We start from the raw sequence: 27,780 nt of genomic DNA on the forward strand, positions 1-27,780 counted from the left end.
CCTGACCAGATTCAGCCAAAAAAAAAGAGGAAAACGAGCATGTGAGGAGAGCCCAGCTTCCACAACTCATGGGAAGGCCCTGGTTCCAGCACCTTCTGTTCTCTCAGAGCTGTCCTCACAGGGAATGGAGGCCACTAGAAAGGGCTCTGTGGAAGAGACATTAAAATTTCACCTGGCAGGGAGCTGGTCTCACCTGTCAGAGCAACTCCAGCACGATGAGCCAACGGACCCATTGGAGAGGACACTGCACACAGGCCATGGACATGGCCTCTGCTCTGGTCTTAGACTCCACAATACCAAGAAATTAAGGGAAAGGGATGTGAATTAAACATAAAACCACAGGGAATATAGGAAAGAACCGATTTCCACTCTCATTTTTGAACTACTTCTCTTCTCCTTCCTATATTTTCTTTCCCCATTACTCCAGCCCCAAGCACACACAGATGTTTTAAACACTGACTCCCCTTCCTCTAATACCCATGAGAGATTGAGAGCTGAGCCACTATAAATATGCCAGTGAACAGAAATGCATTAAAGGATTAAAGCATTCAATTGGAACTTGTAAAATTTGGACTTTGGGGTCAGTTTTTTTTTTTTCACTGACAAGTAATATACCTTTAGTGTAGACAGCAGAGAACAGCAGGGCAGAGGAGTCAAAAACAAAAATAGCTTTAAGTATCACAGCAAACCATGTCACTGAAGAAATGTATAACCATCAATTATGCAAATGAGAACATCAATTCATTAGCTACAGTCTCCAGATTTCCCTGACCTCTGTCTTAATGGGGACATGCCTCATTTGATGCACAGAACAAAGGAAACACAAAGATGATAAGAGACTGGGGAGTGAAGGCCATGGGGAACACTGAATTTAGATAATCTTTGAGAACATTCAGAGTAGAGGGAATAAACAAAAATATATGTCCAAAAGATCTTAAGGAGCTCACAGCACATGGGAGGAGCAGGCACCAGAAAAGAAGTACCAAAATCAAGAAACACAAGGTGAGAGCTGCAGGGAACCACAGTGAGGTTTCAGTTTTGGAGCTTTGAAACTCAAACTGTGCCAGGCTGACTGCAGGTATCAGCAGTGATGGGTTTTCACCTTTCCAAGCTACACTTACCTCCCACCCTTAGTTCCAGCTACAATCAGTCCTTGGCCTAAAATAGATTTAAACTTCTCCATGGCAACAAAGGCAAAATCATAATTGGAGTGGTGTTTGTGTTACCTCTACAATAACACATCACTTCAAGCACTATCATCTTCAGAAGCTGAATAAAAACCACATGTTGAGAAAAAAAGTATGAAAAATGCTAATGAAACACAGGACTAGGGAAATAAGAGGTGAAAGGGATATTAAAGCACTCAAATTCACTTTCAGCTTGAAATTAACTCTTTTGTTATGTTCAATCCTGTTTTACATGGCTTGAGTGTTAGGTCTTCTAGGCTGAGGGCATTTGGACATTCAGATTTTTTTGCTTGATACCTCCATTTTAATTTGCTTGATTTTATACCTTTTCTCCTGCTCTGTAGACCACCCAAATAAACCATCTTTCTCTTCTTGGTGTTTACAGCCCTTGAACACTGGCAGCTGATTACCGTATCTCCCTTAATGATCGTTTGGCCAGGCCGTGCATATCTAATTTCCAGTCATAATTCAATTCCTGCAGCACCCCTGCCAGCAGTGAAAGTCATTGTATTACAGACCTTCTAAGGGAAAAGCAAGGACCTTTTTTTACACCCCTGCAACACGCAATTAACACAATCCTGACCCCCTTCCCTAGATGATTCATAAAAGGGTCAGGCCACGGCACTGCTTGTTTGCAGTGAACTCTCACAGTGTCCATGGCCTGGGTGAGAGGTTCCCACACCTCCCTCCAGCCCCTCTGCTGGGAGCTGAAGCTGCTGGATACTTCATTCTGCTGAGAATCTGTTAATGGCAGTAAAAATAGCTTGAATGCACTCCTGGAGTCCTGGGCCTCTCCTGAGTGACAGATCATAGTGTTGTTCCCTTCCCACCTTTCCCACTGGGATGTGTTGGCACATCACACACAGCATTGTAGGGTGGTGCCACGAGGTACTGCATCTCTGTGTCCTTCCTGTAGCAGCCATCATAAAAAATAACAAACCCAGCAAACACAGAGCGTAAAACCAATCAGTTAGAGATTCCGTGGTGCTATTGGGTTGTGTTAAATCTGTTATCCTTATAAAAATGACACTGCAAAGAGCAGAGAGGAAGGCAGGCCCTGGCACAGCAGCAGGGCAGTGACAGCACCGAGTGCCACATCATCCCCAGCACTGCTGGAGTACAGATGTGTGGACACACCAGGAGAGGCTGTGGCACAGTCCTTGGCTCTGCCAGGACTTGGGGTCACTTTTTAACATCAGTATCAAACTGACACTTATGTTAAAACACTATTGAAAACAGCTCTGCCATTCAACTGGTTACCAAATCTCAGGCTCTGATGAGAAAATCCACCAAGTGCCTTCACAGAGTCATTTCATCAGGCAATACTTCACACCATCCATCCCCTTTTCAGCTCTGGAAAATATGGAGGTATCTGCCATCCAGCAGCAGGGAGCAGGGCCACAACAGTGAACAACACAATTAACAGGGTGTCCAATCAGAATGGCAGGTTTTATCTGAAATTGGAGGCTAAGCCCCAAGACGCAAAAAAAGCCATGTCTCTTTAGAAACCTGATGCATGGTCAGGAAATGAAATTGTTTCCACCTCATCTATGTCAACAGCCTACAGCTGGATGCCTCTAATTCCACAGACATAACCCAAATCCATCTCCTATTTGACAGCTCCAGTAGCAGCTGCCATGCCCACCTTTTCCCTGCAGCAAACACAGAGCTCTGGGTCATTTCCGCAGTGGGAAGAAGCACTGAAATAATTGTGCACAGACCCATCCTGCACCTCCACGATCACCCTCAGCACCAGGTCTGCACGTGCTGCTTCTGACAGAGGCTGCACCGATTGGATCCAGGGCCGGGTGCTTGGGATAAATGGGATGTGAATCCATCACACGTGGTACACAGCTAAACTTTGTGTTACTCATCATGTTTACAAGAAATTTACAGGCAGAAAATAAACATATTAGCTTGCTACATGTTGTTGTAAGGTGAAAACCTCACAATTCAAGACATGAGCGAGTCATTAGTGCACAGAAAGTCTATAAAGCCATTTTGACTATGATTAGATTGATTCCATCACTGTGTGTTATGAGAATACTTCAGCCTTCCTCAGTATTAACCAACTTTGGCAACGTACTACTAGACCAATGACCTGTGGTATAGCAAGAAAATACCTTTAAAACATATTTGCACACCTTTCTCCAGCCCGGCCTCTGCTGACAGGGGATGTCTGAGTGCAACTTAGACCCAGATTTTGAGTCCTGAAGGAGGTGATCTGGGACTCAGGGAACGTAATTTCTATTTGTGTCACTACCACAGGGCAAGTGGCTTTAGATGAGCTATTCTTAACTTCCTGTACCTGGTACAGATACACCACCACTGACTCACTTTGTGGAAGGTTTTGCCTTCTTCTGGTAAAACACCTCACTCTAAAACACCGTTCACATGTGTAAGGTTAGACATGGGGCTGTGGGGCTGCACTGCAGTGCTTCTGGGCACTCAGATACTGCACTGCAAAGAATGAGCTGGGCAGGGGTGAGGAGAGAGAGGAGAGATGAGAAACTATCATTCCTGCAAGAGATACTGGAGAGATTTACAAAGAAAAAAAATTAATTCAGCTTAACAAGATTTTGCCTGCTAAGTCCTCCGGCAGCCTGAAGGACAAAACTTTACCCTTCTCTAAGCTTCGGCTCAGCAGAAGAAAGTTTCTGAAATTCATGAAAGCAAATATTTGATTCTGAACCTCCTGATAAAAGTTAAATGATATTTTAAGGTCTTGGCTTTACGTTTTCACTGTCCTACTACACAAAAAAAATCCAGGAAAAACTAGGGAAATGCAATGTTTGTAGTTTGACAAGAACTCACACACTTGCCATTTTTCTCCCATTTAAGTACACCAGAGCCCTTTATAAAGGCAAAAAATACCTCAGCTGTCCTTTGCCTTGGCTCATGCAAGATGTATAAGTACATTCAAATTTTACAGTTTTTACTGTGCAGGTCAGAGTCTAATGCCAGTTTCTTTCACTATATTTGATGCAGAATCCCTAAGGAGCACCTGAAAAAATAAGAGAGTGTGATAGAGAGAATGAAATGAATTGCAAATATGCAGAATTATTAAGAGCTCAGTGATGTCTCATAGAAACCTCTGAAAAACAGTCTATTTAGAGACCATCCAGAGTATCAAACAGGCATCCCACCAGGGACAGGCACAGCACAGGCTGCAGACTGTGAAGGTATTAGGAAGAAAAGGACTAGTCATGCAGTGTGCTCTGCAAAGAGACTTCTGGTAAAAACTGAGTTTGACAAGCTCTAATAATGATCCTAAGAATAATTAATGCTTTCACTCCTCCAGCACATTCCTCCCCAGAAGGCAGTGAATTAATGGTGAAGCCTCCCAGGCTTTTTTTTTTTTTTTTATTTTGCAGATAAGCAATTGCAGCTAAAGAGACAATTGCACAAAAATCCCATCTTCATCTCTTTGGAAGATGCTGAAGCCTTTCCACCACCAAAAGCAACTGTTCAACCTTAGCAGCAGAAGAAACTAGAGTAGAAGACCAAAGTCCTTGAGCAGTACCATGTCAGTTCAGCAGTGACATGGCCAGGGACTCTGCTGGACACGGAGTTTGAGGGAGTGGAAGGGCACAGACAGTTTGCAGATGCTGCTGGGATAAGATCCCTGTGCTGCTCCACAGCCTGGAGGGAGAAGGAAGAAGGAACCTCACCCTCCAGAGACCCACAGCACGTTTCTGAAACACCTTTTCTGGTTTTTGTGCACTTCTGTATTTTTTTGTGTGCACAGAGTCAGATTTAATTTGTCATCCTGTAGTCATCACATCTGAAACAGATACAGCAAGAATTTAAGCTCCCTCATTCCAGGCCTTTTGCTTTAACCACAAGAACATCCATCTACACTATGTAAGAATCAGCCAGACCATGGGAACTGCATGATACAATCTACAAAGAATATTTTTAATGATGTAGCATTTTTGAAAGCAGATTATGCAAGGATACTTTTAAAAGGAATTATAATGTAATTTGGGTGTAGGCTCTGCAGAAAGACAAATACAATTAATTCTTATCTTTTCCTAACTGGCTCCTTTTTCACTGCTGTCAGAAACCCTGCATGAAAACATATGATTTTACACCAGTGACGCCTGCATCTTGCTCTATACCAGATATGACAGTCTGCATGCAACATGGCAATCTGGGAACTCTGGAGGCAACTACACTAGTAGTTTGTGTCAAGTTTCTATTTTCCATTTCTATTAGGAAGAATTAATTTAGCATCCTAATCAATATGACTGTATAGCAGCATAAAGTATATCGGAGAAAAATTTACAAGGTCTTATCTCTGGCTCAAGGAATAGCTGTGGGAAAAATAGGGAGCTCTCCCTATGGAATACAGTTAAACAGATACTAGTGTCAATGCCTGAATGCTGCAACTACAGAATTAGTTGCTCTTTGTTAATTCAAACTTTTAACAGTTGGAGTGTGGTGGTAAATAAAAGCAGCATGTTCCTTACCAGTTGGCATCTTTAAATTGAGGTAGAGTATCTGTGTAAAAGATTTACTTTATTTCAGGAACTCACTATTGGCCTGGTACCAAGGCCTGTCATGGCATGGCAGAGTAACTCCCAACAGTGCAGAAACCAAGGGGGCAGTAAAGCACTCAGAAACAGATTTCTGTTCTCATTTGTGCATCTATAGAATAATTAGATAGAATAAAAGAAACAACAAACTACTTCAAAAATGGGCCTTCTGTAAGAGCTTTACTATGACAGCCAGGAAACAAACCATTTTCCTGCAGCTCCCAAGTGAGGGGTTCCAGTAACAGATCACTCAGCTTTTCTTTTAAAGTTCTTTCAAAGTTCAGCCATTGCATATTCATGCATTAACTTGCGTTTCTCTCTAACTTGATGGTAAATGACAGTGTATTTTAGGTAGCTGTTTCCAGTGGACTTGTGCTGACCTTTATCTGACTGCAATGAAAGAGAAGTCCAATGTCAACTTTAACCTTTCTATCCAAACACATCATAGGAATGAACACATGTAAAGCAAATCTGAATGTGCAGTCAGTTAATCTTGGGCTCTTCCAGACTGGCTTTGCACTGCACTTCCAGCTCAATCTGCTCAGAGGAGCAACTAAGATGCAGGAACAGGTCCTGGTAGCCAGGGACAACCTGCATTCACAGAGTGGCACTGGAACACGTGGCCTACTTCATCCTTCCAGCACCCTTCTGTGGAATACTATGGAAAACTACCACCAGTATGCCTTACTCACTGCTGGCTTCCCAAACCACGGGTTTTATCTTATCCCTGCAGGATATTATCTGTATTAGCCAAGTATTTTGCTAATTTTACTGTTCTTAAGTACCATTAATAAATCTTATCACAGAGACTCTGATGAGGAATTACAGATCCTGTGGCTTGCCAATGACTTCCCACATCCCATCCTGGGAGTACCTGAAAAGGCCAACAAAACATCTCAGTTACAGCCCAGGACAGGTCAGATTTCCTGCAGCTGTAGCTGGCACAGCTCCCACCAGGCAGTGTTTTAGGGCCTCCTCCTCTTCTGGCAGACTCTTCTGAGATAAAACAAGAGCCAAAGTCCTGCTCATCCAGTCCAAGAAGTGGACTGCTCTGGAGAAGAGCAGCACGTAATACTGCCCATGAAAATTAATCTGATAGTCTTTCAACAGAGCTTCTCAAAGCAAACAGTCCACTTTTGCTGAGATTGAAATTTAGATGAGGCATCTAAACAGCAAGGAGGAAGCAATGGAGAAGGAAAACTATTTCATCAATGGTGAGGCTGAGACTTGAATGTTACAGGTTCTCCTAGCAACCTTGTTTTTAATGAAAAATCAAAATTGTAGAAGTTGCAGAAAAGAGTTGCTTCAGGCTGAGGAAAAAATGCATCACACTGAATCCCCTATTCATTTTATCAAAATGCAGGTTAGGGGACAATGCAATTAAAAGTACAGATAAACTCATGGGAGCCAGTAATGGACTTTCATTTCCCTGGAGAAAGCCTCTAAAACATCCAGAAGTTTTTAGTGACACCACTTAGAAATGATGGCCAATGCCTGAATAAGGGAAATAATTGACCATTGTCCAAACTGCTAAAGGAAATGGGGGATTTTCCATTATTTGGTGTTTTCCTGTCAAAACTCTGTGCCAAACTGGAAGTTGTGTCTTAGCCAAACAGAGCTCACACCTTAGCTAAAAGTCAAACAGGATATATAGGGAGGTCAAACCAGATCCACTCATGCCTTCTACCCTTAAATCCTAGGATTGTAAGGAGAGAAGCAGATTTCCCCCTCCTTCTTCAGCCCTTAAGAAAAACAAGTCTTTTAATCTATTTAGAGGCCCTTTCTGACATTCTTTAGCTGCAGTTTTTCTCAATCAACCTAATCTTTTCCCATCAAGCTCCATGCTAATCCCATTTTGCTCCACTCCTTAAACTAATAAAAGATTAGAGTGACATTTCGGAAAGGGCATCGTATTAAGCAGCTTCTTTCCCATCTCAACAGATCACTGCAGTGCAGAATGCAGTGAACAGGCCATTAATCTTATGGTAATGAGGTGTCAGTGTGAATGGAGACCTCCTCCTTGATCCATGAGAAGGGCGAGGGAATAACGAGGACACCGGCGCTCGCCATCCCTGGCAGCTTTGCCAGGAGGCAGCGGGTCCATGACGTGTTGTTGTGATGGTGGCAGCAGGTCTTGTCACCACACTGCTCTGCCATGACAACAGTGAGCAAACGTCCCCACTGACCCCCTGCCACCCCTGTGCTGCCCACACGAAAAGAGCTTTCACCGTGCTCTAATTAGCAGCATAAAACTGCTGAACAACTCCAGCTTTGCTCCAACATGAAATCAATTAGGATCAGCAGCCACACACAGAGGCGCTTTTCACACCTATCCATCCTGCTGGTGGAAATCACAGGCAAACTACTCCCTTCATTCCAAGCCAGTGCTCTTCCTGGTGACATGCCTGCATTGGTATTATCCAATTTGCTTTCATACAGAAAGAATTTTTGCATTTTCTTAAACAAGCCACTGTTCCCCTAAAGAAGGTGGCTGAAGTTTTACCAAGTGCTGAGAAAACTTTCTGGAAAAAGCAGAAGGCCTGTCCTGGCTGGTGACATGTGGTGGCATCCATCCTGTCCCTTGCTCTAATAGGATGCTCTTCCTGCAGGATGAGTGAGGTGGGCTGGGAATTCCAATGCCATGAGTCTGTGCTGAACCCAAAACACTCCATCCACAGCTGCATGTGTACCCAGAACAAACTGGAGCAACAGAGATTAAAAATAACGAGCAGGGAGTTAACCTGTGGAGAGGGTTGCAGAAGGAACCATGGATGACAAGAGCAGCACAACTCTCTTTACTCCAGAAACACCTCCGTGCATGGATTTCTCTTGTACATTTGGTATCCTCAGAAGCCAAGTGTCTGAAGGTCAAATTACCCTACAACTTACCTTTGCAATTTGTGCTTTTTCATGGTTTGTGTAGTCACTACTGATACAGGCAAGAGTTCCTCTAACAATATTCACCCTGGAGAGAAATTCAGCCCTTCTCCTCCTATGTGACAGTCTAACCCTGCAGTTGCACAGTCACTATTCTGTGTTAGTACAGTAAACTAACGCTAGATATCAACAAAGAAACTGATTAATTGGAACTATTTCAAGGACAAAATTCACCAGAAACTGAATCTTTACAAAAAATAGATTTTTCTGTAATTACAGTAGGACACAGTATCACTGGTATTGCCAATAAATGTCAATTTTCAACCACGCAGCCTCTAGCTAAGTCTTTATTCTAACTTTCTTATCTAATTACATGCATAAAAGACATACCTCAAAGTAACAAAAAAGGTTCTTCTCCCATGCATATTTCTTAGAAAAATCTTGCCTCTTCTCCACCTATTTTGGAAATCAACTGTCTTGGCAAAGTTTAGCTATTTACCTGTATACTGTGGTAGGTGGGGAATTCAGTGTGTCATAGATGAGCCTCACGTGTCCTTGGTACAACTCCAGAGCCAAAGGATCATTGTCACCTTTGTATAATAAGATGCCATTGTCCTTGTCCGTGGCTACCTGTGAAACATTAATAACCAGGTAAGGTTGCTTGGGAATGATTAAAACAGAAATAACCCTACATTAAAAAAAAATCAAACCAAAATCATATGTGCAATTCAAGTATAATTTAATAACTCATGTGTGACAACAAGAGCAAGAGCCAGGAGGTGTTGAGCTGCTCCCAGGCTTGCTGTGGACATGAGGAAGGAAAGAAGGACCTGTTCCCACATTTCACATTTATTTACTCAGTTATTAGCGAGTTGTGCTGATTTCACAGGACATTTAGAGAGTCAAGAGGAATAGAGTAGCCCTCATCCCTCTAGCTTTCGTGTACATTATGGGGAAAAAAACTGGAATGCTGAATCAAGAAACAAGGACTTTGCTTTCCCAGTCTCCATCTCTCGACTGTCTCTATAGTACAAAAAAGAGACCAAATGGAATTTTTGAATACAACCTGCCTGCTATTTTCACAGCACATATTTCTTGAGTTTTCTTTAATTTTTTATAATGGCTGTTAAATGCAAAAACTAAACAGCAAATTTAAAAATCTGTTTGGATTCATACATATATTTAAATACTATCCTTTTAATCTTAGAAGCTTTTATTTTTCTTGTGAACTTTCTAATACAATTTCCTCTATCTGTTCTTAATAATCAATGTTGTATTCCAGTTTTAATTCATCAGTAATTAATTACTGGATGCAAGAATAATATCCAGCCTGGGAAACAAGAAGTGAGAATGTCATCTGCATGTGCTTTCTGTAAGAATCAGTTTTATTCTTGAAGCTACAGCTGATGTAATGTGCTTTGTTCAGATTTCCAGCTTTAAAGTAGACCTACAGTATTTGGAGCCTTTTGGGAGCCATATTTTAGAATGTCTGTATTTTAGAATCTCTTTCGTAATATTAAATAATAGAGGGTTTTCAAGAAAAGCTGGAGTTTCAAACACACATGAATCAGCTTCATTTTCATATGAACAGCATACTCAAGCTATTAAAGAAAAGATAAATATTACTTACGGAATTTTGTCATTAGAATAAACTTTACAGGAACCACCCTTTAAAAATCTATTCCTAATGTGGAAATTTGGTCCTCTTTCCCACGTGTTGACATTGCTATTTTAATTATAAACATCTTTTTATTAGAAAACATACAAACCTAGAAATTATTCCCTCACTTACTTTGAAATTTAAGGGGAAAAAAGTCAGTTTAATGCTTACTAGATTGTGAATGCAATTTCAAATCACTTAAATATCGTAGTGGAGTAAGTATCCAAGATACTTTTGATCCACAACCACGATGATGACAGTAGTGCCCTGGCACCTTTGATACCTCTTTTCAATTGCCTTCTGAACTTAAACATCAACCCAAATTTAGGTGTAACGACAGGCCTGCAACAAAATCACAGGCCTTTTATCGACTGAATGTGCACAGCAAAAGAGTAAACAAAATATTATCTGGAGAGGCCATTTAGAGCAGCCTCTTTTATCGAGTGTCCTAACATTCAACACTAATTTCCACAGGATGAAACACAAAGCTGTGAATCAGTAAGAAGACAGGGAGGCTTCCTGAATCATCCGTGGTTGCATTGCCAGTCTGGGAATAAGAGAGTGGCAAGATTCTGGAGGCAGGATGTGTGCCCACGAATGTGCACCAGTGCCTCAGTTGCTCCTTCCCATTTCAATAATTTTAGAGCAGACAAGGAGGGGCTCACAAGTTGACTCTGACTTTTTCAGCATCTTGGCCGACAGCCCCTGTTTGCGAAACACGGCGGGAGTTACTGCTTAGAGGAGCACTGGGCTGCTCTGCCTGACACACCTGCAGGGAGATGTTTGCCTGAGGGCGGATTTTGGCTGATGGCAGCTCCACGTAGGAGTCCTTCCCCACGAAGTTGACCGTGATGAGCTTCTCACACCTCTGGCCCGCGAAGCCGGCGAGGCAGCGGCACACGGGCTCGTGGTGGGCGACGATGCACTGGGCCCCGTTCTGGCACTCGTAGTTGTCACAGGGGCTCGTCTGCAGCAGGACCATGGGCGGAGGGGTTTCACAGAAAAGTCCACTGTAGAAGTAAAGGAAAGAAGAAGCAACCTTCAGTTATCACCACTTTTTCAGGGAAGGAAGCGTGTTCAGATGCTGCCATCACATTGCTACTGAGGTTCAGCTACCGTGTGCCTGCTGTGCTGTGTGAAAGCTTTACAGTTTAATGCTGTCAGAAATCCCTGAACGAGCCAGTTCAGATATTGAAAGCAATCTATACTGCCCTTTGCACTGGTTATTTAGCTCTGCAAGGTACCACAGCCTGTCTGAAATAGCTTCCACCCACACAGTGCCCTGCAGAGGTTCCCAGCGATATCTGTGAGCCATTTAAACCCAAACCTGAGATTTCCTCATCTTTGGCTCTGTGATCTGAGTCTATTCTGCTGTTGTAAGTGGCAAGCACCTCTGTTTTGAGTGGGTTTTACAGCCCCCTCACTTTGTTTACTGTATATTAGAGTGTATCACCAACAGATGGACAACTGCTAAAGGCCTCAGCAGCAATGCACTGCTACCACACTATCTGCTGGGCAGCTCCCCTGAACTGATAGTTTCTAACATCAGCAAGATCGTTAACTTTATGTTAGCCGAGTTTGTGATTGGCAATGTCCTGGATCAGGCAAAGGCAAAGGAAAGGAAGCTCTCCCCCAGTCAGAGGCAGCTGAAAACCAAATGCCAGATCTGAAGCAGAATCACACTGAGATCTGGAGGAAGGCACTGTGCTTCAGACTTGACTGTGTGAGAGGGTGAGCAAAGCCTGTGTGTAGGAACCTCTGACCTCCCAGACTGGGGCCAGGACACCCAAGATCAGTGATGGCTCAGGCCCAGGGCTGCCCTCCCGGCTCAGCTGCTGCACATTTCAGAGGGCACTGGCGGCAGTGGCTCAGCCACAGAGGGGCACTGACACTGTGTAAGGGCAGGGGAAAGGGAGAAAGAGCAGAAAGCTGCAGTCTTCTTTCACACTGAAGTCATGTGTGAGACCAAACTGCAAAAAGTAAATGAAAAATCTCTGCCTGGTACCTCCAGTTGGCGTGTGCAATCGATGGGTATGCAGAGGGGCTGGGGCAGGTTGCCTGCACATGGCAGGGCCCTGCAATACCCCAAATCCCTCATTACAGCCACTGCACAAACCCAGCAAACCCTTTTTGTACTGATAAGAGCACATAGACTCTTTGCATCAAGTCCTGTGACTGCTTGACAACATGTAGGCAGTAAAAGGATGACAAGCTGCTGGGTAGGGAACATGCTGTGGGGAACACCATGGGGCAGGACAGCTGTGGGGAATGCTGTGGGGATGGACAGCTGTGGGCAATTCCATGGAGATAGCTGCAGGGAACACCATGGGGATGGATAGCTGTGGGTAATTCCATGGAGATAGCTGCAGGGAACACCATGGGAATGGATAGCTGTGGGTAATTCCATGGAGATAGCTGCAGGGAACACCATGGGGATGGATAGCTGTGGTGAGGGCCGTAGGCAAGGGCTCTCACACCATCTCTCTGTGTTGCACAGCATTCACCAGCACGGGGCAGGGTTTTTTCCAGGAGAGGATTGTGGCACACCCATTCATGCAGTGAATAAACCATGAGCCCAGTCCTGCGATCCCACTTGTCCCACGAGGAGCACTTTGTGGAGTAATAGCACTGTTATAAAAACAAAGCACAAAAATGCCAGAACCCTCACTCCTCTCCAGCAAGGCAGGTGAGACATGGAAGCTCAGGGAATTTCTAGGCAACGTTCCTAGATACAATTAGAATGGAAACCCAAGCCATGGCCCTTCAGTAAATAGCACTGCTACAAGACATGCAAGAACAGCAAATAAACCAGCCACAACATACTCCAGACCAAGCTTGCTCAGCCAGAGCAGCCAGAACCTGCTGCTTCTATAACAGCAGGGAATGCAGAGGGTTGTTTTTCTTTTATGTTTTCTCACGTTACATTTTACACAGAGCACCATGGCTCTATCTTTAGTGCTGTGTGGAGTGAGAGCACAAAAGCTTTTCCTGCCCCTGTTCTCCCAACACACTCCACTCTCTGGTCTGCCTCTGGGAAACATGAGAGAGAAATACACAACAAAATATAGATGAGATAAATCCTGAACTGCATTAGAGGCAGTGGAGCTGCTCTGCTTTTCTGTCTGACAGGAGAGACCTAGGGTCTCACTTTTATGAAAGGCAGTCTTGAAGAACACCTTGAAAGATGTAAACACTTTGGATTTGGACTTGGGAGAAGGCCAGAAAAGCTCTCCTTTCCCCACAGCCACTATACAGCATGGAATATCCTACCACCATCCTAACTTTGTCCAAATCTCTATGTTGGCCTTGTACATGGCAATGTGAGTAAGGCAAAAAAAAAAAGTCTGTTCCATGGGAATATGCACAAGGGGGGTGAAAACCACTGCTGGCCTGAAGCAGAGTGCTGTGCTGGTCTCTGCTGCCCTGGGAGCACAGGCTGTAGAGACTGTCCCATTCCAGCCCTGCCATCACTCAGGCTTGGCATCACTCATGTACACAAACACACAGAAGTTTCCTTTTCATCCAGAACCATCTCTTGGTACCTTCAGGATACACTGCATTTCAACAGTTTTCTCACTGTATTGCCCTAAACTTCCCTTATCCACCACAAGGACAAGTGATGTATTACAGCCCATCCCACTCCCACCTCGCTGCTCAGAGGGGCAAGAAGCTTTGGGGAGAAGGTGTTTAAGATTTACTTTTTATTTCTTATTACCCTACTCTGACTTAATTGTCAATAGTTTCCTCAAGTCAGGTCTGTTTTGCCCGTGATAGTAACTGGTGAGTGATCTCTCCCTGCCCTTATCTCACCCCACAGCCTTTCATTATATTTTCTCTCCCCTTTGGTGAGCACAGACAGGGTGAACCCAGCACACCGGGAAACGCTTGTCTTTGCTCAGTCTGATATGCTTCTCAAAGTAAATTTGTTCTCGGGAACATGTGTTTGTGGACACACCTAAACTATGAATTACTTATAGATTCAGAGACTTTCTGTTCTGGGGCAAGATCCTTTGCTGCAGCTCCTTGGCAGATCCCCACAGGCCCCCCCATTCCTGCAGGGTGAGCAGCACCACTCAGCAAGAGATGGCTTGGATTCCCCTTTCCAAGAAAACAAGGGAATATTTAAAAAAAAAAAAAAAAGGAACAATCTCACGAGTAGATACACAGAAAGCAATTCTTGCCAGTTTAAGGTAGTTACTGTGGCATTTCCTACCATCACAGCAGTCGGACCCACCAGAGCTGGTGAGCTGGGGACACACCAGTGCCATGTCCCCACTGCCAGCCAGGCATGGAAGGGACTGTCTGACCAGAGCACATTCCTATTCACAGCCTGGTTTCATTAGGTGTGTGATCTCCCTCTCCAGGGCTGGGATCTGTGGCTGGAAAACACATCAGGAGAGCCAGCAAAGGGATCAGACCAGGCTCAGCCCCACAGGTGGCTGTCACCTGGCCTGGGCTCAGCTGGAATTGCTTCCCAGAGGTGCCTAGCAGAACAGAGCACTGCTAACCCAGCCCCTGAGCTTGGTTCTACCTAATGCCCATTGTTCTGTTTTGTCATCAGCAGCAAGGAGAAAACAGAAGGAAAATTCAGTGTATAAAATTCTAATTTCACGGAAGTTAAAAATAATAATAATAAAAAAATCCACGCGACCCACAACAGCCTCCACTAACAGAAAGCAAATGTTGGAAGAAGCCAGTGTGTCTGTGCTTGGTGCTGCTCTGAAAGATTCCCTGAAGCTCCTGGCATGGCTCCTGCACACCCTTCCTTGCTTTGAAACCCCTTCAGTCAGTGGCTTTACCAGTGCTTCTGTCCTGATACTGGAACCTAGAAATGACGGTAGCAAAGTGTCTATCAAGCCCTTTTCTTTTTCAGTATTTTTAAAAGGACATATTTAGAAATAATTAATGTGACTTATTTTCTCACCAGTGGAATGTGGAGCACAGCCTGACACAGCCAAGTCCATTCTGCCTGGTACAATCTCCTTTATTTAAATAATCACTGCTGAGTTTCTTGCAGCAATCTGTCCCAGTGGAGAACTCAGAATCATCTGCACCGTGGAGGAGCAGTGCTTCCATCAGGCTCTGCAGCTTAATGTGTGCTTCCCCACCAGAGCAGCATTTACCAGGTAACACTACTGTGAGGCTGATTGCTGGAGGGAAGCTTTGAGAACTTGGGTTTTATCCAGCAGGGCTCACAAATTCTCTAAAATGTTTTCATCTGCAGGGGGTAAACGAATGCTATTTTGGGAAGAAAACACCGAAAACTCTGCAGGATGAAAGTATGTTATGAAGTTGCAAGAGGCTGCAGAGTGCTAAGGAAAGGTGCTGTGAGGAGCACAAGTACCTCTGACCAGTGAATTGGAAATGGTAAGACAGGAAAGCAAGTGTGTGCATGTTGGCACTACTGCTTTTTGGGGCTGTCATCAGAGAGGTGTCACTCACTGTGGGTGAGGCCCTACCTACATTGTTAAAAGTCACCTAAGTGCCATTTGTTCAGCCCTGTGAGGATGTAAGTTTTAACATCCTTATTAATGTGTGGCTCCAAGTGGCTTTGACATACAGTGTAGTGACAACCATAAAATTGTTATAGGTCTGTGCATTAATTGGGAGGGCACTCTGCAAGCTCACTGCTGGGAAATGATTCCTGATACTTAGCCAAAAAAACTTCATTAATCATCATCTTAGGTCTTCTAGTTACCTTTGTCAGACCACTCCTTATGTTCTCTCCTTTTCATCAACACTTGCAGCCTTCAAACACTTGCAGTTATCTCCTTGCCACACATCCCCATGCCCGAGGCAGCTCTGAGAAAGGGGAGTCTGTAACCCTGAACATCAGAAGGCTGAACTCTGTCAATCACCATATTTGCAATTGTAATCTTAACAGGGAAAAAACCCAAACCTCAGAACCCCCTTCAGAGCAGCAGGCCTTTAAACTACAAAAGGCTGGAGTCATGGGAAGAATAATGAGATCATATTTTGTCAGCAGAATTTTAATCCTGAAATCAAACAAGATCAGGGACTATTCTGCATGGAGAACACACAGGCTCCAGCTTGCTCTGTGCCTTGGCAGAGGGAACATGGTAGGGCTTTTTCTCCCAAAAGACCCTTGTCTCCCTTGCATCTTGCACAGGAAATTTAGGGAGGTGGCATGGACTAGTGGAAAAAAAATAAAGCAAAGAGGAGAACTCAAGTTAATCCTGGCTGTGCTGTTGACAGGCAGCAGGATTACTTTGCTTGCCCACAGTGCCTTGGGCTATGAAGTGCTGTCTAAGCTGGCAGCTGAGTTTTGGAGTTTTGTGCAGAAAGATGTTTCTTCTACTTAGAGGACTTTTAGTGGAATGAAACCCCATCATTTGAGCAATGCTGGGCTGTTCTTGTTCTGCTCTGGAAGCCCGTGGGGTGAGACCAGTCAAGCTAGGGCACTGCTTAAATTGCCAGTAGAGCTGTTTGGTACATGGCAAGGGACCCCTGCTGCTCCACCCAGCGGTGTCACAACTCAAAACATCTCTGCCAAACACTGTGACTCTGCTTTCCTGGAAAAAAACCCTCACATTCATCACTCCCTAGTACTGACAGGCCTTAAAAATCAGGGGACATGCAGCAGAAGCCTCCCAGTCACTTCCATCTGATGACAGGCTCAAGTTACCCTTGACTCCAGACATGGCTTTGCAATCCCATTTCTCAACTCTAACAATTAGATAACACTGAGGATTTACAATCCCCCTGTGGGACAGTCACATGTTAGCCTTACCAGTCACCAATCTGCAAGATCCCCAAATGGACTGAAGCAGAGAGTGAAACATGGAGAAAAGGGCATGAATTTGAAATTCAGAGGATATCTGATACCCTGTAAATAACAAGCCTGATTCAGCAAAACCATGGGCTGACATCATGCTATATATCAATACCTATTCAGGGAAGGCTGTCTGCTATGGAACAAAAATGTGTGTTGAGAGGGGAAAAAACCCCAAACCAGCAAGGATGAAAGCAAGAAGAATGAAAACAGTTGCAGATACAAAGAAGAGAAAAAGATTTATAAGTGTTCACGCAATTTCTGCTTTGTCAAGACTGATCTTTTCAGGTATTCCTTCTTTGTCTTGTGTGTATTTCAAACACAGACAAGGTTTAGCTGGAAGGAAGCCAGTATCCAGCCTCAGGCAATGATTAGTGAATCCATTTGGAGGAGCACACTTATCTTTGACAGACAGAGAGACTTCCAGGAGTCAGATATATTGGCAGCTGTCAGAACGAGAGACTGGAAATTTACAGCCCAAATCACACTGAGCTCCTCCACCAAGAGGCACCGAGACACTGGCACAAAATCTTCAGACTCACACCTTCTTGCAGCCAGGTCTGAGGGTTCATATGTGCAATTTTATTCTTCTTTACTCGCTCTGCACACGCTGGGTTTATCTCCATATAATTCATGTGAGTGTATTACCTCGTGTGCTGAGTGTGTTACCACGGAGGGCTGGGGCAGGCAGACTAACAGCACTGCTCAAGGGGCAAATTGCTGCTTTCCAAGCCAGAATTGCAGCCCCCTGGACCCAGTTAAGACCTCCTTCAGGTACAGGACTTGAGGCACCGAGCCACCCATTCGCGTGGCAATGACAGATCAATGCTGTAACTGGAGGCTGATTAGCCCTGAGCATGAAAGCACTTAAAGAAAGTGTCCCGACCCTCCAGCGGACATTCCAGGGAGGAGCTGCCTCCCTCGTACCTGAAGCCCTGGGGACAGACACAGGTGTAGCCATTGACAGCATCCACACACACGGCTCCATGACGACACTTGTGGCCCACGCAGTCATCATCATCGATCTCGCAGTGCTTGCCGCTGTAACCCGGCAAGCACTCGCATCTGAAAGGCAAGAAAGTCGCCCTTAATGGCTTGTTTCGGTGATCACAACAACAGCACACACAGGTAGCCCAGCACCAATCTGGTTTGAGGTGGGGAGGTGTTAGCAATTACTCCTGGCAGCGTCAAGCAGAATTCCTGCCATCAGAAACGCTCAGGTCCCTCCTGGCTGGCTGCACTTGAGGTTCTGCAATCTGCTGAAATTTGAGCTGAGCAAAGCAACACCCTACTACTGCTTTCCCTCAGCCAAGGCTGTGGAGAAGGGTGATCACACAGTTGTCTCCCAATTCTGCTAAAGATGACAACATCTTCCCCAACCTCACAGACTTGAAGGGCAATACTCTGCCAGGGCAGTGGCTCTGGTGCCCCAGACTGTGATTTTGCTGGTGCTGAGTGTCTGAGGTTGGCCCTGTGCAGCTCCACGGAGCTCAGGAAGGTTCCCACCTTCCAAATGGAAGCAATCTGTGAACAGGCCATAAAATTCAGCAAATTTAAAGGAAAAGAGACCATTGGTTGTGAGACCACCACCTGGTTGCCATTCAATTGCAAGGCAAAATGCTGCTGCAACTACAGAAAGTTGTCTTTGCAGCCTGTCCTTTCCCGTGGTGACACTCAGGCAAAGCCTGTACCTGCTGCTGGTGGAGGAACACCGTTCACAGGAGCATCACCATGGGATGTACCCAAGCCTGCAGACATGGCCTTTTGTTTTATTTTATGCAATTCTCAAGTTTGCTGTACGAAGGCTGCATCAGCATTTCTATTTATAAGTCTTGCAGAAGTTTATATCCTGACAATAGAAAATGCATCCCAAAGTCTCTGACTTGGATCAGATCTTTTGGGATTGCTGAGCAGCCTTTTTTTTGAATCTATACTGCAGACAATGTTTAGTCATGAACACTCTTTAGTCCATAAAACACGTTTTACTCCTCCCAGTTGGATGTTGTTGCACATCTGGAAAACAAAAGGCAAACCACTTCAACCAAAACAAGGGAAGAACTACAGTTAATTTAGCAATAAAAGAGAGGTCTGTGCTCTTGCTAGAGCCTCATGGTTGGACTCAGAGTGCCTGCCACCGAGAGCTGGAAGAGGAGAGAGAGAGAGTTGAGGGAGGCAGCACCAAGAGCAAAACTACCGCTCCATCAATCTACTTCTCCTCCTCCTCCCTGCCAGCAGCCTGGTGGGGTAAGTGCAGGAGGAAGCACCTTGTGCAAAACTTCTTCAGGGGAACTGGACACATGGGAGTGATGAGGATAAATATTTCCACTTTGCAGGCAGCAGTGATTGTGCTGACTCTGGTTCCCAGGACATTGTGTGGCTCCTGGGCACTCCCCAGCTCACCAGGGCAAGGCAGTGAGGTGGGTGGCACTTGCCAGAGTGCAGCAGCGTGTCCTGTGTGTGCCAATGGCCAGGGAGCAGCTGCCACAGCATCAGGGCTACAGCAGCCACTGAGAATGTGACCTTCAGTCTCCACTTCAAAACGTGGCTCGTGACTGGCTAAAACAGGGGAGCAAAGCCTGTGGATCTGTGGCTGTCGGGTGGATAAGGCTGGGCAGATCCACACACTTCTTGTCTCCACCCTCCCTGCAGGAGAGGCCCCACCACAACCCTCCACAGCCACAGGAGGGTTGATGTCCCAGCTCTGCACACCTGAATTGCTTTTTTTACACTCTGGTGGTTCAGGGAATACTGTGATTAACATAATGGAGATGACAAAACAGAACAAAAAGCAAAAGGTGTTCCGTCCCCAAACCCTAAGAAGTGGGCAGCATTTTCTGGCAGCATTGCAGTCACACCTGCAAGGAAATAATGTCAATCAAAGGACTTTGTGAGGAGAATTGGCAGCATTTAATCCTGTTGCTTTTTATTGATCCCTGCAGTCCTAATATAAAGTGATGTAATAATGAACGATGTGCAGTTCCTTATACAGGACTGCCATGCATCAATTTTATGATGTGTATTGGCTATCTCAGTAATGACAGAACCACCACTTTTCTCTGCAGGGCTGCATTAAATCAGCATTTTAAGCTGTCAGGTAATAATTCCAAGCTTTAGAATAATAAACTATATTTATACCATGCTCCAACATCAATACAGTGAATGGAAAAACATGCTCCTTTTCTGAAGTTTTTTTTTTTTTTTGGAAGTAATTTCATTGTGTTAAACGGTATTTTTTGGTTGATTTTTGTTTTGTTTTGTTTTCTGGCATACAGAAAGCTACTCTTCTTCTATAGTAACAGCGCAATAAAGATGTGGAGGCTGGAAGGGAGAAAAGCCACCTGCAATTTTAGCTCAGAAAGGAAAGAGCTCTGTGCAGCCAGAGACACTGAAATAGTCCACTTTGCTTCCAAACTTGGCTTTTCCTTTAGAAACATGGAATTACTTTCGGGTCAGTCTCATCTAAGCTCTTGGTGTGTCACATGTAGGTTGAAACTACCACAAAATTCCTGCCTGGACTGTGGCAGGTGAGAAATTCAGCCCCATGAGTTCCTCACCCAGACTCTTCCCAGAAAACCAAGGTCTCCCCCCACCAGGGAATGATGGCATGGTAGCTCCATCCTTATCCCACACAGTGCCAGCAAGTGGCTAGGTGTCAATCAGTAAAAGTCTGATGCAGTAAAGAACGTGGCAAAGAAACCTTCATGTTCAAATCCTGGTAAGAGAGTAATTTATGTGATTAGATCAGTTATCTCATTTCCCAGTGACCATCTGACACCATTACCGTTGAAATCTTGTTTTCTGTTACAGCTTTGTGGTGATGGCAACATTCCCAGTATCAGAGAGAGCCTAAAAACAAGTCCAGTTGTATTGAAAATGTTGGCATTTGCATCTGCACTCAATGCCTGTTGCCTTAAAGCCCTGAATCATGTCTTCTATTGCAGGGCCAGGATGGAATTTCCCTCCCCAGATCAATAAATAACTTGGCTTCCTCTTTTTTTTTCCCGTCTTTGTCATCTTTTCTTCCCTCTGCAGAGTTGTGGACTGACTAGAGTTGAGGGCAGGACAGACAGACTGTCCTTGCTGCCATGATATCCCTCACTGGTGTGTCCTACTCACATGCCCAGGGCACAAACAGCTCAGGAACAAGCCTGAATCCTGCCATTAACATTCCCTGCCTCTGGAAGCAGAGGCACCTGAGCTTGACTCCTTCTGCCTGCAGCATTATCCTGCACCATGACACCCTAAATGGATGGAACATCCCAGATCAGGAGATCAGGCTGCCCAAGGGATCAGCTACAGCACAGGAGCAGAGGCTGCTGATTTCAGTGAGCCCCAGCAGCACACACACCTCACTGCAAAACTGCTGAGGGCTCTCAGCCCTTTTCTGACCGGTTTGGTGCCACTAAAGCATGAAAGAAATAGAAATACTTGCACAACTCTACATTCAAGGCTGGGCAGGCTCCTTCACCTCTCAATTTTGGCTGCTAGGAAGCAAAATGGGAGAGGAGCAGTAAAGAAATAAGGGATTTTTCTGTAGCATTCTACGAATAGTGGAAGGAATAACACGACAAACAGTATGGAAAAATAAAATTTTTCTAAATTTAGAAAAACTAAATATAGTTTTTTCTATATTATTTTTATATAGTTTTGCTATATTTAGAAAAATAATTATAAGTAGTTATTTAGGCTCCCCTCAAGGGTTAATGGCCTCACTGTGAGGAACACTTTTCTAGCAAGCATGTGAAAAAAAGTGTCTTATTTTCTCCAATTATTTGGGTGGCAGGTATGGAAATGCCTGCAGCAAGAGTAAAACCATTCAGGGCCACAGCTGTCTCTATACCCTCCTTCATCTCATAACCTGATGCAGCTACTGGATTAACCAAATGCTGGATTAACAAGGAATGAAACCTGCAAAGAACATCAGGGACTATTTATGTACACATATAAGGAGCACACAGCTCCTTATCCTGTACATAATTTCAGGAACCACCCTCAATCATTTAATAGCTTCATCTTTCTCAAGTTTTGGAAACATTTCTATCTGGAGGCTTTTCACCCAAAAGAAACACCGGACGGTCCAGCTGGCCACCATCTCTAAAATTTTGGTTCATTTCCTTTCAGCTCTCCTGAAGTGTCCTGTGTATCAGTTTACACTATTCTGACAGTCTGGTGGCTTCACAGGACACAATCTGACCCCAACTGTGAGTTACCAGGAAGACCAAAGAGTGCTACCATCCCTCTCCTGGGATATACTGGGTGTGCTCCACAAAATCCCAGGAGGGAGCACCCAGGACTGAATGATGGCTGGGAGAACAGCCTTAGGGGAAGGTGCAGAATGCAGCTCACCCTGCACTGCACTCTCCTGGATTTGTCTCTCCTTACTTTGATTCAAAGATCTTTTCCTGACAAGCTTTCCACAGAGCTTGACTTTTCAACTGGCTGTCTCCATTTGCTAAATTGCTCTGAAATTCCCTCTTCACACAAGGGATGAACACTGCTACTGCACATCTCTCAAAACTCCCCAACCCTCCAGATGTTTTACTGCCACTTAAAGCACGAGCCTTTATTTTGCCCCTGTGAAACAGGCAGGTCATTCCCAAAAGGCAAATGGGACTTCACCAAATCCCAGATGAAGCAAGCAAGGCCAATGGAAAAGGTGAGTCCTGAGTGAGAGCCATCCAGCTCTGCATTTGTTAAGGCTCCTGTTATGCTGCTTGAATTTATAAATGCACTAAGGAACACATAAGGAAACTGTCCTTGTTTTCTGATGCAGGTTAAGATACTTTGCACTGACTGTTCTGTAAGTTCTCCTTTTGCCATGCTCTCTTCCAGAATAATTTCTCTGCTCTGAGGGTACATCCACTATTTTCAAGTAAACCACAGAAAGCTAGAGAAGTATGTATGTATTCATTAAAATGTGACATGATCTGAAGCATATATAGACTTGCATTATTTGTGTTAAATTTGATTATTTTTGCCCCCAACTCATTGCCAGTTCAACCCCAGCCAAGCCAATGGGTGGATTTTCCCAGTGTGCAGAGACCAACACATGCTCACCTGGTTCCTTTGTCAAGGGGAACACATTTGGACTCATGTTGGCAGGGGTTTAGGTCAGGAACACAGTGGTTGATCACCTCATCACACAGTTCACCTGAGGAAAGAGAAAAGCAATAGAGCTGTAACACAACTTGGACAGCCCTGAACACCCATGGTATCCAGGGATGGCCAATCTCCCTCAGTGGAGACAGCTCAGTAGTTCAGCAGGAAGTGACAATCAACTTGTTGAGACTTCATTAAATTGGGCTCCTTTGACCTACAGTGACCACAGTGTTTCTATCACATGGATTTGAAAGGCTGGTATAAAAAGTACTGACATGTAAACTCCACTTGGAGACAGACAAGGGATCAAATGGGCAGTTCCTGACCCAGAACCTCTTATTTCAAAGCAAGAAAGTGACACAAAAGTGAAGTTGCTCATTAGACCGTAGCATTTTCACACGGACACATATTTTAGCCATAGTTAATACTCTGCCAAAGGAGTCAATTGGACATCATTCTGCAGAAGAAAAACAACCCACAAAGTCTCCCCCCCGAACCTCTGTGACTCTCCATAATAGGAACCAGCTTTAGGGCTGCATGCAATTATAAAACATTCACTATTTATAAGAGAAGTACTAGCTCTATTGTGCTCACAGGAGATGATGTCTTTTCAGAAAAAAAAAAAATCCATCACATGTAAGCTCAGCTCAGCTGTTTCTAGGTATGGTGTGTAACATGCCATGAACCTCCCTGGATTTGTATAAATTTTAATAATTAATAGTTGCAGAATGTTCAAACCCAGATAGTTTATTTAAATACAATCCTTCTCAGAGTCCTAAATTATTAGGTCACACTTCAGTACCCCAGGATTTGAGATCCAGCCAAAGACCACAGAAATCTTTGCCTTCCCCAGAATCCAGCCTACCCCACACCTCCCAAAGCCTTGCAGGAAAAGCAAAGGTCAGGTAGTCTCAACATGGAAACCCTCAAAAGCTACAGTCCCAAAGTCCCCTGTGCAGCTCTATCAGAAGAGCACATCTGCAGGGTTTCAGGGTTATACATATTTTCTGTGCCTACACACAGCACATACCATCACATAAGCAAATAGGCCATGTGGATAGTGTGGGAAAAAGGATAACATGGGAGGCACTGGAGGGCTGACAATGTTCTGGGGTGTTTTCACAGAGCTGCAGCTCCACCTGCCTTGGAAGAAACTCAAAAACCCTTACATTTCTCTACACTCCAGTGGCTACAGAGAAACACTTGAAAACACAAGCCAAGCAAACCACAGAGGTCAGAATTCAGATGGAAAATGCAAATCAGAACCATTCATCTCTTATCAGTTTTGTGATCTGGCAGGGGTGTCTGAGAGCACAATTTTGAGGATGACTCTGGTGTTGATAGGTATGGTTTAAGTTGTTAACTCCCCCAGCTGCTAATGCTCAGTCAGGTTATTTCTCCCACATGTCCAGCCTCCCTACAGTACAAGCTACATCTCTCTTGATAAAACTCTTCATATTAGAAGGGAAGTATAAAATGTGTTTGCAAAAATTACCCAATTGTTTTTGTGCGTTTCAAACATGGAATATCTGCTGTGTCTTCTTTTGAGAGCTCTCAGGCATAAATGAGACAGAGGAGCGAGAATACAAGGCATGAGAGGGGGCAGCACCAGCACAAACCCTGTACTCATGTGCCACACACATGACTTATACTGGAGAGGTCTGACATGGCAACCTGCAGTTTATTGTTCATAGTATCAGTTATAAGACACCCAGTTCCATCTGGAGCCAAGGAAGCCCAGGAAGTCACCGCTATGAAATACTACCAAGTCTTTTCACAACCCTGGATAAATCCTGGGCAAATGTCATGAAGGTATCCAGCTCAGGAAGGGGGAAATGCCAGTTAAACTGAACACTGCAGATCCATGGGAACCAGGGAAACAGATCATTCACTGGCCTTGAGGTTTGCCACTGTACTTTATTGCTCCTCAAAAGCAACTGGAGATGCTCAAGTCTTGCCATAATAAAGCCCTCTGTCACTGGGGACAGCTTTTAACACTGAGGTGGCAGAACTGGAGACAGGTCTGTTTAATGCAACCCCCAAATTCACAGGCCACCAACCCTCCCAAATACTAACAAGCAAAGGGACTCCCTTGGACCTGAAAAACAGCAGGTCAGCCCTTGCTCTGATGCTTGGAACAACTTCCAGTTTGTCATCTCAGAATTCCCCGTGTCCCTTGGGTGCTACGAATCTTAGGTGAGAATAAACATGAAAAAAAACTAATTGGCTGGTGACACTAATAAGACTCAATAAGCTGAAGCTGGAAATATTTTTGGAAGACCATTTAATACCTGGATACAGTGTGGATAGATGCCTTCAACTATGCTCTCACCAAAAATGGTCAACACATACTTTTGAAGTTTCTTTTTTTGTTTTGCTTTGTTTTGAGGAAAAGGAAACAGGTTTTAAAAAATATGAACAGTTTCAAAACTCTCAAAGGAAATCATAATTCTTCTTAAAGTATTCTTCTGAACAGTCTTGACAAGTGCTTAGAGATCCAGTAAAAATCTCCCCAAATGTCAAATATTATGACTCACTGTGTCATTCTAAAGACACCACTATCAAAATGTAGGAGAATTCTAGGCTAGGTACCAAACACAGCATCCAAAAAAATGATATTTTTCATGCAAAACTTGGAACATTTAAGGATCCTTCCTGTTATTTTTCCCATCTATCACTCATTAGGGAGTTCACTTGGGAACGCCTTGCAACTAAAGCAGCCTCATCTCAGGAAGAGAATACTTCTGGGTCATTATTTCAGGCCCCACCAGTGTCCAGTAGACACTGCAGAAAGCATGCCAGGGAAATAAAACACTTTCTGAAAATAAAAAACCCAAGGCACCAGCTACACAAAGTCTTTCTCTCCCGTATTTTATTCGCTCAGAAAATATCTGGGCCAAAAAAATCTGCCCTCAGACCTGAGAGTGCAACATTCATTGGTTGCTTTAATGTCAGTATCAGAGGAAAAATCTGATCCTCTGTTTTTTTGGAGTGACACAGAGCTGCTTCTCTGTGCAGCAATGAAAAGTCCAGTCCAAGTTTCTCACTGGATAGTTATGTGAACCCAAAAACAAACTGGACATTCATCCTAGGCCCGCTCCTAGCAGCACTGATTGTCTTCGTGGAAGATGTTTGATCGTGCTAAAACAAGAGAAAACTTCAGTGTAACGCTTTCCCAAACGTAGAAAACAATCCAACCTCCCCATTTTCCTCTCTCCCACACGTTCTCAAATCAGAGCTCCACTTTGGGTACGCACAGGTTTCTGAAGTGCTCGTATAAAATGGACTGGGAAACCACAGCTATGTTTCTTTTTTAATCAGTGAAGCATTTTTCAGTCCTAACTAATGAAGGAAGCACTCTGATCTACCACAGAAAAAAAATTGCAATTTTCAGACTGGAACCAAGGTATACTGAGAGGTGGAACAGTAACAGGTGGATCTGCCATTGCTGCTGACTCATGAATTACAAAAAAAAAAAAAAGGAAAAAAAAATAAATCTCCAAATAATAACAAAGGTATTCTGCCCTTTTGAAACTACCTCCCTTGTCCCCTTCACCAGCACTGATTGTTGTCTTAAGAAACCGCAACAAAACTTTTTTTTTTTTTTTTGCCTCATGCAACATTTTCCTGGTCTTATTTTTCAGCAAAATCCTGAATTTCACGGGGCTTTCCGCAGGGCTCACTGCTTCTGAAGAGCTGCCAAGAAACATGCTTAGGCTTTTCTGTAGCCTTCCCCACGTCTCAGAACGAAGCCAAAACAACAATAGAGCAATAAAGAGGACTTTTACACACAGTTTAATAATCATCTTTCTTTTTTCCGTTCTGTGCTGTCATGAGAGCTATTTATTTCATGCCCCATTAGGCTTTTAAAGCCAGGATCCAAGTTACACTATTTCTCCTTAATCAGTAAAAGAGAAACTGGATGCAGTAAAAGTATTTTACTTATTTATCTGTAAGTAGAACTGCAGTTCTGAAAAGACAATTTAGAGCACCAATTTGCAACCAATGAGTTCAATGATTTTCCTTTTGTTCCATAAGTCACTTGGGTGATACTTTGTTCTGTCATTCAGAGCATTCAAGAAATAACTGATGAAGCAACACAGAGAATATTCCTGTCCTTAACGCTAAAGAAGTTTTAGCAGGGCCTGGAAGACGAACAGTAAAAATGCTGTCAAGAATTTCACAATATTACTTGAGAAAAGGAACGTGGTTGCAGTGAGGAAAGGATGGGGAAAGCCTGGCCTGTGTCCACAGAGAAAATACTTCCAGGCTGGACAGGGTGAGCACTTAAATAGTGTGTTGCAATGTTCTGAACTTTGCCAGGTAAGTCAGAATGGAACTCTTGTCTTTACTGCTAATAAAAATTCATGTGCTGTTTTTTCTCCTAAGAGATTGCTCACTTTATATCTAATAATTTGTACCGGAAGAAATGCCTTCCTTATTTTGTTTTCCCCTGTTCTCTTTTCGGTCATTTAAAAAGAAGTCAGCGCCAACTGGAAATTTCAGAACACTGAACCCAAAAATGGTTGGGTGGAACAGACATAGGATGTTCCTCCAACAGTGTAATTCAGTAAGGAATGTTGTTGATGTTTGATGAAATTGATTTGAGGCTCATCTTAGAAAATA

At 44.0% G+C, this 27,780-nt stretch overlaps 1 protein-coding gene across 2 annotated transcripts in view; it reads right to left on the reverse strand.

Moving 5' to 3' along the window:
• Nucleotides 1–27,780, reverse strand: part of SLIT3 (slit guidance ligand 3) — a 480,366-nt gene that overhangs the window by 13,925 nt on the left and 438,661 nt on the right. For both annotated transcript variants that reach the window (XM_017825656.1, XM_017825657.1), the window contains 4 exons: nt 23,113–23,206; nt 17,983–18,120; nt 11,032–11,272; nt 9,102–9,232 (listed from right to left, as the gene is read on the reverse strand). In XM_017825656.1, the coding sequence (XP_017681145.1) occupies nt 9,102–9,232; nt 11,032–11,272; nt 17,983–18,120; nt 23,113–23,206 (604 nt within the window). The remainder of the gene's footprint in view (nt 1–9,101; nt 9,233–11,031; nt 11,273–17,982; nt 18,121–23,112; nt 23,207–27,780) is intronic.

The sequence above is a fragment of the Lepidothrix coronata genome, unplaced genomic scaffold (assembly GCF_001604755.1).
Source record: "Lepidothrix coronata isolate B3197 unplaced genomic scaffold, Lepidothrix_coronata-1.0 Scaffold121, whole genome shotgun sequence".
NCBI lineage: Eukaryota > Metazoa > Chordata > Aves > Passeriformes > Pipridae > Lepidothrix > Lepidothrix coronata.